Here is a 14,142-nt window from a genome sequence, read left to right as displayed (position 1 = left end):
TTCTAGAACACACACATGCACACACGTATACAGGCTGTACGTGAATGGTGTATGTGCCACAGCACTGGATTCATGTCTGAATTGTTCGAGCAGGCCTGTTAAGATGTAATTTACATGCCATGATCACCACAATCCAGTTCTTGAACATTTCCATCCTTCCAGTAGATCCCTCATGCCCATGCGAAGTTCGTCCCTGTTCCTAGCCCCAGCCCCTACATTACTCTACTTTCTGGACGGATTTGGCTTTTCTGGATTGTTTTACATAAATGGAGTCATACAATATGTGGCCTTTTGTCAGGCTGCTCTCGTTTAGCTGAATTCTGTAGTTTTTTTAAAGATAGCAGTTGTAAATTACTAAAATAAATCAGGGGGAAGGAACGGGGGCCGAGGGGCATGGGTGGCATAGGAATTGGGCAGGAAGGTTGGGGCTGGTGGACGGTGTCAGAAGGGGAAGGCCTCACCACGGTGTTTGCTCTTGGCTGTGTGTGTGCTTCTTGTCAGGGTGCTTTGATGGCAAGCAGCAGAAGCTGGCATTGTGTCGCTCAGGTGAGAAAGTCCTCTGAAAGAAGGATGGGGCCACTGGAACCTCGCCCCCAGTCCCATTCTGTCAGGTCCATCCCTGCACGTCCACACTCCTGGTTGGGGTACCCAGCAAGTGCCTGTGGTCCTGCCCACCCTCCTGTGAAAGGAGGAAAGCCTCTCCCCAAAGAAACGAGGGAGCTGGGTAGGCAGAGAGGGTTGGGCAGACAAGTGGGTACCTCCCCACCCTGTGGTTGCCTGTGGGGAGGGTTGGGCTCAGGCTGCACCTCACTTTGGTGACCTCTCCTCGTATGGCAGTTCCTTGGCTGGCATTTCAGCTGCAGAACACATCCTTGAGTGTTTGCAGATGTGCTGAGTCAGGCGGACAGTTTGGGTTCCAGACTCCTGGTGAGGTCATTTGTCCTGGGGGCACACTTGGTTCATAAACCAGTTTGAAGTGCTATGTGGGGGGACCCCCTTTCCTCCCTTGGAGCAGCAGGGGCTCACACTGCTGCTTATCAGCGTGTGGCACAGTGGACGTGGCGGGGGTGGTGGCAGGTGCAGAGGGTGTGGTGGGCAGCCATGTGGGCCTGTCTCATGTGGACTTATCCCAGGACCCCTTCCTCGTCTTCACCTTCCCGGATTATATCTTCAACTAACATAAGCTCAGATCAGCTCACTTCTTTTTTTTTTTTTTTTTTGGAAGATGTATGTATGTATGTATATATGTATTTGACAAAGAGAGCACAAGCAGGGGAGCGGCAGGGAGAGGCAGAAGGAGAAGCAGGCTCCTCATGGAGCAGGGAGCCTCACTAGGGCTCGATCCCAAGACCTGGAGATCATGACCGAAGCCGAAGGCCCACACTTAACCATCTGAGCCACCCAGGTGCCCCACAGTTAGCCCTTTTCTTTATTTTATTTTATTTTTTCAATTTATTTATTTGAGAGAGAGAGAGTGAGAGAGAAAGCATGAGAAAGGGAGGGTCAGAGAGAGCCTGACCCGGACTCGATCCTGGGACTCCAGAATCATGACCTGAGCCGAAGGCAGTGGCCTAACCGCCTGAGCCACCCGGATGCCCCCTGGTTAGCTCTTTTAAAGTGTACAGTTCAGTGATATTTACCAGATAGATGGTCCTCGACTTAAGATGGTTTATCTTTGAGTTTTCAGCTTCACGCTGGCACAAAAGCTATACACACTTGGTCGAAATCATACTTTGAATTTTGGAGTATGGGCTCCCGCCGGGCTAGCGATCTGTAGCTCGGTCCTCTGGTGGTGTGGGTGGCCAGAGCCGCAGCTCCCGGTCAGCCACGCGGTCACGAGGGGAAACAACCAGAGACAGCCAACGCACTGTCTCTCTTCCTCGGCGCGGTACTCAGTGTATCACACGAGCTACTCAGCGCTTCCCAGTGCAGCAGGCTCTGTGGGAGGCTGACGGAAGTGAGCGTGGTCAGGCTCCGCGGGCACAGGAAGTGCAATTCCAGTCTCTGGTATTTTCAGCTTGCGAGGGGCTTCTCAAGCCGAAACCCTGTCATAAGCTGAAGAGGGTCTGTATCTAGAGTGGTACAGCCATCAGCGCCATCTGATTGCGGGACGATTTTGTTACCCCCACAAGAAACACTGTGCCCACCGCAGTCCCTTCCCGCGCCTCCCCTCAACCCCCAGCAGCTGCTCGTCATTCTGCATCGGCCTGTTCAGACGTTTCATATAAGCCAACTTGTATAGTGTGTGACCTTTTGTGCCTGGCTTCTGTCCCTGAGCACCGTGTCTTCACCCACGTGGTAGCAGCTGTCAGTACTTTGTTCCTTCCTGTGGCCCATAATACCCCCGGTGTGGCTGGGCCATGTTTTGTTTATCTGTTCATCTGTGGATGGGCGTTTAGGTTGTCTCCAGCTTTGGGAGACAAACGGATGTTGCTATACAAATTTGTGTGTGGATGTATGTTTTCATTTCTCTTGGCTATGGCTTGCTTTTAAATTAAATTAAATTAAATTAATTATTTTATTGGGGCGCCTGGGTGGCTCAATTAAGCATCTGTCTTTTGCTCAGGTTATGATCCTAGGGTCCTGGGATCGAGCCCCACATTGTGCTCCCTGCTCAGCGGGGAGTCTGCTTCTCCCTCTCCATTCTGTCCTCATCCCCTGCTCATGCTCGTTCACTCTCAAAGTTTTTTTTTTTTTTTAAAGATTTTATTTATTTATTTGACAGGCAGAGATCACAAGTAGGCAGAGAGAGAGGGGGAAGCAGGCTCCCTGCTGAGCAGAGAGCCCAATGCGGGGCTTGATCCCAGGACCCTGTAATCATGACCTGAGCTGAAGGCAGAGGCTTAACCCTCTGAGCCACCCAGGTGCCCCAAAATATTTTAAAACAACTTATATATTTAGAGAGGGGCAACAAAGAGGGAGAAAGTGGGAGAGAAACAGACTCCCTGCTGAGCCCAGGGCCTAGCACTGGGCTTGATGTCAGGACCCTGAGATCACAACCTGAGCCAAAATCATGAGTTACTCAGCCCCCCTTTAATTTTTTTTTTTAAGATATTTTTTATTTATTTGACAGTGAGAGAGAGGTCCCAAGTAGGCAGAGAGGCAGGCAGAGAGAGAGGAGGAAGCAGACTCCCTGCTGAGTGGAGAGCCCGATGCAGGGCTCGATCCCAGGACCCTGGGATCATGACCTGAGCCGAAGGCAGAGGCTTTAGCTTTAACCCACTGAGCCACCCAGGTGCCAGTTTTTTTTTTTTTTTTTTTTTTTTTGAAGACTTTTTTAAGACAGGGTCACAGCACAATTAAGAGGAAGGCATGGAGATTTCCCATATTCCCCTGTCCTCACTCATGCATAACTTTATTTACTGAATCATATTGTGGACGTCTTAGAGATGGCCTGGTGGCCAGAGTGGCTTCTTTTTTAAATATATATATATATTTTTCAAGATTTTATTTATTTATTTGTCAGAGAGAGAGAGTGTGTGCACAAGTAGGCAGAGTAGCCGGCAGAGGTGGAGAGAGAGGCAGGCTCCCTGCCTAGCAAAGAGCCCAATGTGGGACTCGATCCCAGGACTCTGGGATCATGGCCTGAGCCGAAGGCAGCAGCTTAACCGAATGAGCCACCCAGGCGTCCCGCCGGAGTGGCTTCTATGCCAGGTTTCCCTTCCATTTCCCTCGGGCTTCCATTCATTTCAGTGAGAGCCACATCCCTGCTCTTCTGTCCTTTGCCTTGCCTCTATTTCCCGGTGTCCATCTGCCTGGGACTTGCAAAGACCCTTGTCTGGAAGCTCCTGTGCAGTGGGCGAGCCGGAATTGCCGTGGGGCGAGGCTCCCACCCATGCTTGTGTTGTGGAAGAGGAGGCCTGAGCTCGAGAACCCAGTGTGGCCCCTCCCGGAGTCAGCTGCCTGGCTCTTCACCTGACCAGGATGGCTGCTCTTTCCTAAGAGAAGTCTCTCTTCCTGCATTAAAAATCAACGTCTCCCTGGGGTGCCTGGGGGTGGCTCAGTGGGTTAAAGCCTCTGCCTTCAGCTCGGGTCATGATCTCAGGGTCCTGGGATTGAGCCCCGAATCGGGCTCTCTGCTCAGCAGGGAGCCCGTTTCCCTTCCTCTCTCTCTGCCTGCCTCTCTGCCTACTTGTGATCTCTGTCTGTCAAATAAATAAATAAAATCTTTAAAAAAAAAAAAAAAAAGTCTCCCTGAGACGCGGGTGGGCGGGAGTCTCTGCGCCCCCCCCCCCCCCACTGCGTACTCAGCTCCTGGGAGTGAGTCGGGTGTAGAGTTCTGGGGAACAGCGTTTTAGGGGAGATGGTTCTCGCTGCCAAGTCCCCGCACTCCCCGGTCCCTCCTGTGACGTGGCAGCAGCTCTGGTGGTGGCAGCACAGGACAGGTATCCGGCTGGCGGGTGGGGGCGGCCGCTCCTCCTGTGGAGGGTTGTTGTGGCCAGGCATTCGAGGGGTGCGGGGCGCGGGTCCGGGTGCCAGGGAGAGCTGGGGCACCGTGTCCCTTCATTCCCGTCGCGGTCCCCTGGCCCCAGGCTGGGCTGGCCAAGGCAGGTCTTCTCTCAGGCCTTGCTGAGTCCTTGGAAGGAATGCCATGCGTCGGTCACTGTGCTGGGCTCCGTGGACGCGGTCGCCGAGGTGAGTGCTCGTGGGGGGCCGGCGGACCTGCCACGGAGCCTTCGGATGGTATCTGTGGCAGGACTGTTCGGTTGAGCGGCGGAAACACAGCTCAGTCCGACCGCAGAGAGGAAGACGGGGTCTGTCCATTGTGCGCCCCGTGGGGCCGTGAGACCAGAGAGGAGGGCGGGGGTCACTGGCTGCTGGTGGGGTCACCATGCAGGTCTCTTCAGACCAGCGGAACACGACTGGCTGTGGGTGCTCGGGCCGCACTCGGTGTGCAAGGGAGGACAGCACTGGTCACCCTGGCTCCGCAGAGCACGGAGCTGCTTGTTAAGCGCCTGGCCTCCAGGAGTACAGGGCTTTTGTTCCAGAAACTGACCCGACGCGTGGGGGCGAGCGGGCTGCGTGTTCAGGGCTCTGCTCCCCATCGGGCTCTTACCTGAACGCTCCCCTTCCTCGGCTTACTTAGAGCCCTCATAAGGGCAGCACCTGAACATCACCCAGCGTCTGCGTCACCAGGATAACTGCGGGATGGTTTCGGCCCTGTGCCCTGACTCAGGGTGGGGAGGGCAGGTACAGGCTTGCAGAGGGGCCCCTGTCCCATGGATAGCTGTGGGTGACCTGTATCTCCTGTCTCATGTAATCACCTCCGCCACCCACCATGGGTCACCCCAGAGCAAGGGAGGCCTTGCAGAGAGGCCCCCCTCCTTTAAAGTCTGGATATCTGTGGTATAGGTCTCTCCCCTGAGGCTGCAGCGAGCATGAAGCCTGGCTGAGTACTGGGGGGGCCTAAACACGTCCTCCACCTCCCTGCCTGCAGCTGGTGTGCATGTGGGCCCCCAGGGGCCTGTGTGCCTGGGAGTCTGTGCCCCGTGTCGTTCCGTGAGGTCCTCCGGGGCCACGTTCCTCCTCAGCTCTTGCTGCCTGAAGATTTGAGGCTTTGCATGGCTGATGTTCGCTGTGTGTTTTCTCAGCTGCCCCATGCACCAGAGACAGCTTTTAGTCCTCTATTACAGATGGGGAAACTGAGGCTCAGGTGGTAGAATCAGACTCGATTCCAGTACCTGGTTCCTCCGAGTCCTGTCTCTCCCTGACAGTCTGGGACCCACAGGCACCTTGTTGGCCTCCCCTTGCAACCCTGCCTGGGGTGTCCTCAGCTGGTCGCCTCTGTCCTGTGGGTCCTGGCCTGTGGCCTCTGCTGGTGAGCAGATGTGGAGGCTACGTGTGTGTGGAGGAGAGTGGCCTTTGAGCAGGGAGCCAGGGAGAAGGAAAAGTGAGGGGGATGGTGTCTCCTTGAGCTCAGTTGCATGCCACATTGCGGCCCCTTTCCTTTTGCCCTTGGTGGGGAAAGCCAGGCACTTTCTTTACAAGGCTGAACACTGTTTGCCCGGGACTCAGACACCGTTGCTGGTGTGTGTGGCATCCAGAAGGGGGACAGTCGCGGTGTTCGTAGCAGGCGAATGGGTGAGCAGGGTCTGGCCGCTCAGTGGAGGAGTACTCAGCCCAGGGAGGAATCACTGATGCCCGTGCAGCGTGCACGAGCCTCGTAAACATGGTGCTTGGTGAACGAGCCAGGTGGGAGAGATCCGTGCTGTGACGTCCCACTTCTGTGAAAGCTGCAGACCAGGCAAATCCGCAGGTGCACAGTCGAGTGGGGCTTACTCAGTGGGGAGGGTGCATGGTCGTGGGGACAGGGCTCCGTTGGGATGATGGGAGTGCTCTCGAAGTGGATGGTGGTCGTGGTGAACGTGGCCTTACAGATGCACTTAGTGCCACTCAGTTACATGACTTTGCCATCTCAAATCTTTTTTTATGTTTTGCCAAAAGGGAAAAGAGGTACGCAGCTGTCTTCCGTGGCCATTTTGTCTGTCTGCGTGAGCTCTGCCGCGTCGCCGTCCTGCTCACGGCGCTGTCCCCCTCCAGCTCAGTCTGACTGTTCTTGCCTCCTTTTCTCCTCAGCTGAACTTCGACCTGGACCGGGGCGTGTTTCCAGTGGTCATCCAGGCCGTGGTGGATGAAGGAGACGGTGAGCGGCCCTTCTCCGTCCCTCTTCCCTCCGGGCTGTGGACCGTTCTCCCCTCAGTCTGCAGGGAGTTTATTCCAGAAGTGATGAAAGACGTTGGCTCAGCCCACTTAGCGCATTCAGGGCCATGGGGTTTAAGCCCCAAACTGTCTGTCTCGGGGCTGGGCTGCAGGGCCCTCTCTTCAGCTCCTTTTGACTCAGGAAATGGCAGCTGCCTGGCTCCCGCTGCGGTGACAGCAGCTAGCCAGGCCTCGGATTCTGGCGTCCACGCTCAGCGGCATGATAGAAAACAGCGGAGAGGGCATGGAGCAGGGCAGTCCCGTGCTGTGGGCTGTCAGCGTGGCAGGCTGACATGGGAGCCTGGGAGTGCCGAGTCCTGGCTTCTAAGCCGTGTGGGAATGTTCCTCCGTGCAGAGCCAGCAGGGGGCACTTTGAGGTGACTTTGGAGGAGGAATGGCTGGCAGGAGCAGACGGCCCCCCAGGCAGAGGAAGGCGAGATGAGGACAATCCTCCCGTGGGTTTTGGGCTCCAAAACACCCGCTAGGAAGAGCATAGGGAAGCTCCCGCTAAGAAGCAGAAGTTCAGGGTTGGGGACAGAGGAGGGGTTGAGGCCAGCTCTGACCACTCCCTCCTCTCTCTCCCGGGCAGTTGTGGAAGTGACTGGCCATGCCCATGTGCTCTTGGCCGCCTTTGAAAAGGTAAGTGCCATCCTGCCCCTTACTGTGCCCGTGACCAGGGAGCATGGGTAGTAGGACGGTGTTCTGAGACTAGAAGTCTGAACTTGGGGTCTGGGCTTGACCACATGGGCTTCATGTCAGTGGCTCGGAGTAGAATGGGAGGCCTTCTGGTTCCTCTGGGCTCCAGGAGGCTGGGCCTCGAGGTAGTATCACCTTTGGGTTTTTGAAGGGCATCCGATGTATAGTGAGGGGGTGTGTTTTAGGGGGCCAGCCCCTCGGGAACGCCCTCTGACCTGCCCGCATGGACCTGGACACCCATGTGGAGGGCTGTCATCACAGACCAGCTTTTCTGTGGGATATGTGGGAATCACCCAGGTTACCACCTCTCTGGACCCCTGCCTTTCCCACCAGGCCCACTGGAACCTCCCAGCCTGGCCTGGTCCTCACAGGTGTATTCTGCCCTGACTCCAGATAGCTGTGTCACCCGGTGCCACAGGCCTACGTTGACCTCACTCCCCACTAGGGCCTTTCAGACTTCAGGGGCAGACACTTGTGGTACTTAGTTCTCCTGTGTTGTGAGGACGGAACTAGGCCCCTTGTTTGTTGTGTCCTTGGTGTGCAGTAGATGCTCAGTGAACCAATCCGCTCAGTGAACCAATTGCTAGGGGTCCACCATTGTCTGGCGTGGCCCTAGACCCTCTCTGGTGGCAGAGAGAAGACGTCCAGGCCCTCCTGGAGTCCCTGCGCTGCAGGTGCCTCATGTATAAAGAGACCATTTACATGGAAGCATTCACTTAGTATTACATTCCGCCTGATGTATATTTGAACTTGGAGGTTTGACCCTTTCTTCTACGCAGACCCAAGTCCCCAGTCTCCCCAGCTGTTCGTGTTTTGTGGCCACATTATGTAGGGTGCAGTGGGGCGAGAATGGTCAGTCTCACCATCGTTTCTGCATGAGGCTGTCGTGGGGTCTAGGGATGGTTCTGGTTCCCCATCACTGCTGTTCGTGGGGGCCAAGCAGTTGTGTGTATGTGTTCATGTAGCAGGCAAGTGCCTGGCTGTGTTGGGAGGAGATCCCTGCTCACCGAGACCCTTGCTGGAGGTGGTGGGCGCGTTCCCTGTTGGAGAATGTCATGACAGATGTCCCCCACCCCCAGGGCTCTTTGACACTGGCCTGCACCCTGCAGTGGTAAAGTGTTTCTGGCACCAGCCTGTGACCTGGGTGGCCAAGGACCAGGGACCCCCATGAGGAAACCAGACTCAGGTTGCTATTTCTGGACTTTGCACTCCATGCAGACCCCCAGCTTCCTCAGCCCATTGTGTGTCTGCGGCCTTGAGAGGTTGAGAGCAGCGCCCAGCTACTCCCATCGATCTGGTCTTTCCAGACTCCCCAGGGAGTTAGGACAGTTGGGCCCAAGGCCCCTGTGGCCCATTTGTCCCGTGCTCCCTTGGGCCCCTGGGGCTGTGGTGGCACAGGGCGCCTAGGCCAGAGTGTGGGCCTCTCCCTCGCCAGCTGCGCTCCCCAAGCCTGGCCTTGTTGGAAGAGATGGTGGCTGTTGGTTGTGTCTCTGGTGGGCCGGGTGGGCTGTCGATGGCCGGCTCCATCTGGATCTCTAGTTTAGAGTGCAAGGAGAGGCTACTTTCCTTCTGGACTCCGTTGCACTGCAGATGCCACGTGCTGGTCTCTGTGGATTATGAGGGGTAACTGGCCTTGTCACAAGATCTCAGGTCTTCACTAACCTCAACTTCTGGGTGGTGTGTTTCCCCAGATGCTACCAAACACCCTCCTTAGTTCTTAAGAGTATTTAGGGTTTGGGGCTTTTCTGTACACGTATGTGTGTACACGTTTGTCTTCTGAACGAAGCCAAGCCCTTTTTGGGTTAGAAGTGGGCTGTGCGAGTTCTTGCTGTCCAGGTGCTGCTGCTTGCTGCTGGGGGGCTCTGGGCTGTTGTCAGAACTTGCCTGATGGTCGTAAACCTGAGTGTGCTTGACCCCTGCCTGGGGAGCTAGGAGGACCCAGGAGGCAGTCATCCAGGTAGTTTCGAGGCCCAGTCGGAGGCCCCCATTTGGAGAGACCTGGCCGGGCTCTGTCCTTCAGCAGTGGAAGTGGAACAGCCAAGGAAGGGCCTTCAGCTTGCTGCTGGGAGTGCTCAGTGGCACAGCATGGCTGAGTTAACCTGTCTGTCTTTCCTGTAGCATGTCGACGGCAGCTTCTCTGTGAAACCTTTAAAGCAGAAGCAAATTGTAAGTCTGGTAGAAGAAGTATCATGGCCCCTCTTGATTTAAAAAAGACACATAAACACACACAGACTCTGACTCTCCGGAGGGATCCTCTGGGCAGTCCGGGTCTACTGCATCGGGTGCGTGTGTGTGCCCACCAAGTCGCAGTACTGACTTGTAGCCCCAAGTCGTGTCCGGCTTGATAAGGTCTGTTTGCGTCCATAGGGCTACTTCTGAACATACCACTTCTGAACATAATGTGAGGTCTGACTCTGATCACTCTTGTGTGGCTGGTGACGGGTGGGTCCAAAGTGTTTTTGTCTGGGGAGGGGGATGGTAAGGTGGGCACAGGGTATGGTTGCCTGACCTGTATGCAGGTTGGCTCCATGCCCCCTGGTGAGCAGAACCACTGGACTCCCCCCGCCCCCCACCACCACATGGCCCCGGCTACTGGGTGGGTTGGGCAGGAAGCAGGTTCTCTGCCATTCTAGTACTGGGCCTACTCCCTGAGGAGCAGGTGGACAGAATTTCAAACCACACCTGCTCTGGACCCGAGCCCAGCCCCTGGGAAGTGGTGTTGGACCAGGTGGGTGCAGCGGAGCCCTTGAGTGGGAGCCGGCAGGTGCCCAGATTCCTCTGTTCTGCAGGTGGACCGGGTCAGCTACCTGCTGCAGGAGATCTACGGCATCGAGAACAAGAACAACCAGGAGACAAAGGTGTGTGCTTGTGCTGACATTTGCTGGGACTGCAAGAGGACTTCACTCCCCAGCTTCCTTTCCACCTGCATGGAAGAAGAATCCCAGAGAGGCTTGCCCCCACCCCGCCCCCAGCCCTGGCTAGGGCCCTGTCAGCTGGTGGTAGATGAGCTAGTCCCCCATGTGCCTTCCCCAGGAGGCCCTGGGACCCCAGACTCCCATTTTACCTTAATTTTTAATTCTATTTTTATTTATTTATTTTTTTTAAGATTTTGCTTATTGAGAGAGAAAGAGGTATTGATCACAAGCAGTGGGGAATGGTAGAGAGAGAAGCAGACTCCCCACTGAGCAGGGAGCCCAATGCGGTACTTGATCCTAGGACCCTGGGATGCAGATGCTTAACAGACTAAGCCACCCAGGTGCCCATTTTTTCTTAATTTTTCAAAGTTAGAGAGGAGCACCTGGCTCTTGGGGTCGGTGGGTATTCGATTCTTGATCTTGGGGTTATAGGTTCAAGCTCCCATTGGGAGTAGAGATGACTTAAAAATATTAACAATAATTAATGAATAAATAGACGAGTTAACAGAGTCTGTAGGCATTTAGTTCTTTTTCCAGCAAATTCCCTAACTTGTTAACATCATTGGGTCGCCAACTGTCAGGTGGGGAGCGACAGCTTTGCATTAGGGCCCCTTCCCACCCTGTCAGGGTGAGCCACTGCTGCCCCTGCCAGCTCACCTGTCCCCCATCCGCAAGTAGCTGGAGCGTGTGGCTGACAGAGCCGTGGTCTGGCCCAGCCAGGGTAGGGTGGCAGAGAATCAGCCTGTACCCTTGTCATCGTTTGAAAGGCACAGGGAAACTGTCATCTCTCTCTCTCTCTCTTTTTTTTTTTTTTAAGATTTTATTTATTTATTTGACAGACAGAGATCACAAGCAGGCAGAGAGGCAGGCAGAGAAAGAGGAGGATGCAGGCTCCCTGCTGAGCAGAGAGCCCGATGTGGGGCTCGATCCCGGGACGCTGGGATTATGACCTGAGCCGAAGGCAGAGGCTTTAACCCACTGAGCCCCCCAGGCGCCCCGTCATCTTTTTTTAAACGTTTTTGGAAGTCTTAACACGTGAGCTTCTGGGACAGCTGGGACTGGCAGAAAGCCGGAAGTCAGGGTAGTTTGGTCAGGCCCCTGTTCTCCAAGGCGAGCTCTCAATGTGCTTCGTGCGCTCACGCCGCAGGTGGCCCACTGTCCCTAAGCGGCCCGCGCGCACGTTTCCACCTTGACTGGCCGTCTGTCGGATCCACTCCGTGCCCGATGGCACAGATCACGCACTCACAGCGTAGCCACTCGGAAACAAGGGGGCAGAAGCCAGCTTCCAGCCACACCTGGGGTATGGAAACAGGTGGTGTTGTTCGTGGACTCTTGATCCAGATGCTAATTAGATAAGTTAGACTTACCAGCTTTTTCCAGTTTCAGCCCAGTAAGTAGGTGCCCTGTGCAGGACATGATCTGAACTGTTGGGTCTTTCCCATGTTTTCTCTGTGGTTCTGATGAGTAGAATGAGACCTGAGTGTTCTCGGTGGGGCGCAGATCCTCGTCTCTGTCCTGGCGCGGGCACAGGCTGGGTCAGCTCTGGGCCGCGTCTCCTGAGGACTGCTGCTCCACCGGGACCTTCCTCCGCTCACCTGGTTTCCCTCTGGGGAAGCCGGGGACAGCCAGCAGGGCGGCCAGGGACAGGAACACCTCCCTGCCCCACCCCTGTCCCAGCTCTCGCCTGTGGTCCTTGAGAATCTGCCGACCCTCAGACCCTCGGTGTCCCCCTGCAGCCCTCGGACGAGGAGAACAGCGACAACAGCAACGAGTGTGTGGTGTGCCTGTCAGACCTGCGGGACACGCTCATCCTGCCGTGCCGGCACCTGTGCCTGTGTAACTCGTGCGCGGACACGCTGCGTTACCAGGCCAGCAACTGCCCCATCTGCCGGCTGCGTGAGTGGGGCCAGGGGGCTGTCAGCTGCCTGCCCTGGGCACAGCAAGCTTGATGCCATACTGGGTGCGGGTGGTGGGGACCCACGGCGACCATGCTGGCACGTGTGCGGCTGACATCCTCCAAAATTTAGACTTTGGAGTTCATGGCTGGGAAGGATGTGGCCGAGTGGGAGCTTGTGGTGAAATTGGAACTGGACAGACACTGGCCAGCAAATCCAGTCTTGAAGTGTTATGTGGAAAATGTTTTTTTGATTTAAAAAAAATAGTCCTGGTGAGGTGGAAAGCTGACTGAGGGATAGGTTTTTGGGAGCCCTGTAGACATTTTCTCCAAGTTAATTCCGATTCAAGTGTTTGTCGTCCTGTGGAGGGAATCTAAACATTTTCAGGGCAAAACAAATCCCACAGGGTCAAGATGAGCATCAGGTTGGTGGGTGGGTCCTGGCAGTGAGGGAGCCCAGGCTGCGGGAGAGAAGTGAGCCCAACCCGGGCGCTGTGGGTTTCCATTTGGTGGGGAAAGGATAGCTTTTTGGAGAAAACCTTCCTGTCCTTTTACCCCTTGGTGCGCCAGTCATGTCCCTGGAGCCGCCTGGGGTCCTCGTGCCTCACCCTGCACTCCTGAGTCACTGCACAGCCGTGCGGCCCCAAGTACCACACCTGTCTTGTCACTGTCTCGGGGCTCACAGCTAGTAAGGGGTGGGTGGGTCCAGCTGCGTGCAGGGGCCACAGGGCAGGCTGGGCATGTGGCAGTGGAGGATGAGGCTGTGGGGTCGTGGGGGTCCTGAGCCTAACCCTGATGAGACCTCAGGGGTTGGTGGGGGAGCCTGCAGGGGTCTGGTGTGCCAGTCCTGGAGGGTCAGGCAGCAGGGCCAGTAGCCTCCTCTGTGAGGGACAGGCAAGGAGCTGGGAAGCAGGAGCTGAACGCCAACCTTCCCCATGGACTCTGTCTCCCGGGCGTGGAGGCCCAGGGGCCCAGGTGGGCTGGGCGAGTTGGGCCGGGGCCCTTGTCTCTGAGCCTACAGCCTGAGGCAGCTGCCATCAGAGCTGTGGATGTGGGTGTCCCAGCGGGTGCTGGTAACAGTGTGCGGTTGTTGACAGTGTGTGCGACCTGCACTTTTCATCAGCGTTACCCTCTTGTTAGGGAAGCTGATGGTCCAGGATGACCAGTAGCCTGCACCCTAACTTACTTTCCCAGTTGCTGCTGCTGGTTTTCCTGAATAGAGATCGTCCTGTCAGGGCCGTTCACATACATATGTCTGCTTGCCCTTGGTATGATTTCCAGGAAGAGACTGGCCAGTGTCCAGGGCGCACTGGGTGCTTTTAGCTGGTCACTAGGTATGACACAGATGCACCATCGTGTGCGTGGTCCAGGGTTTGGCCTGTGGGAGTCTCGTGGCACCCTGTCTGCTGCCCCAGAAGCTCCGCCTGAACCGAGGTCATACACTCTTGACCTCATCTATCCCCCTTCTGGGCGTTCTTATGTAACTCTGTTTGCCTCTGATTTGGAGACGTAGCTTATTCTAGGACCTCCAGTGGGGAGGGGGAGGTGGCCAATGTCCCTGGAGCCCGGAGGGGCTCAGTGGTGCTGGAATCGGCTGCCCCTTGCCTGATGTGAGCCCTTTCCTCTGCCACAGCCTTCCGGGCCCTTTTGCAGATCCGGGCGGTGAGGAAGAAGCCGGGAGCCCTGTCCCCTGTCTCCTTCAGCCCTGTTCTGGCCCAGAGCATGGACCACGATGAGCATTCAGTAAGTGCCTTTTTCCTCTCTGTTGGGGGGGTATGGGGCAGAGAGGAGGGTGTCTGGAGGAAGCTCCTGCCCACTTGCAGAGCCCATCAGGTGTCTGGATGCCCTCAGGACTTACCTTCGTGTTAGGACAGCTTTAGGTTCCCAGTGGGGCCATGTCGTGAGGCCCTGGTTGGGGGCTGAAAGGAAAGGCAGGGC

General features: G+C 56.0%; 1 protein-coding gene across 8 annotated transcripts in view; it reads left to right on the top strand.

Annotated features, from left to right (window-relative positions):
* Window positions 1-14,142, top strand: part of MGRN1 (mahogunin ring finger 1) — a 58,488-nt gene that overhangs the window by 29,691 nt on the left and 14,655 nt on the right. For all 8 annotated transcript variants that reach the window (XR_004281898.1, XR_004281899.1, XM_032328154.1 and 5 more), the window contains exons 6-11: window positions 6,577-6,643; window positions 7,289-7,338; window positions 9,514-9,561; window positions 10,185-10,253; window positions 12,047-12,206; window positions 13,838-13,947. Coding sequence is in view for 6 of the 8 variants with exons in the window: in XM_032328154.1 (XP_032184045.1) it covers window positions 6,577-6,643; window positions 7,289-7,338; window positions 9,514-9,561; window positions 10,185-10,253; window positions 12,047-12,206; window positions 13,838-13,947 (504 nt within the window). In the remaining 2 variants the exon portion in view is untranslated. The remainder of the gene's footprint in view (window positions 1-6,576; window positions 6,644-7,288; window positions 7,339-9,513; window positions 9,562-10,184; window positions 10,254-12,046; window positions 12,207-13,837; window positions 13,948-14,142) is intronic.

This window comes from Mustela erminea, chromosome 20 (assembly GCF_009829155.1).
Source record: "Mustela erminea isolate mMusErm1 chromosome 20, mMusErm1.Pri, whole genome shotgun sequence".
NCBI classification, from domain to species: domain Eukaryota; kingdom Metazoa; phylum Chordata; class Mammalia; order Carnivora; family Mustelidae; genus Mustela; species Mustela erminea.
Note: the sequence above shows the minus strand (reverse complement) of the source record. Positions and strands in the feature narration are given on the sequence as shown.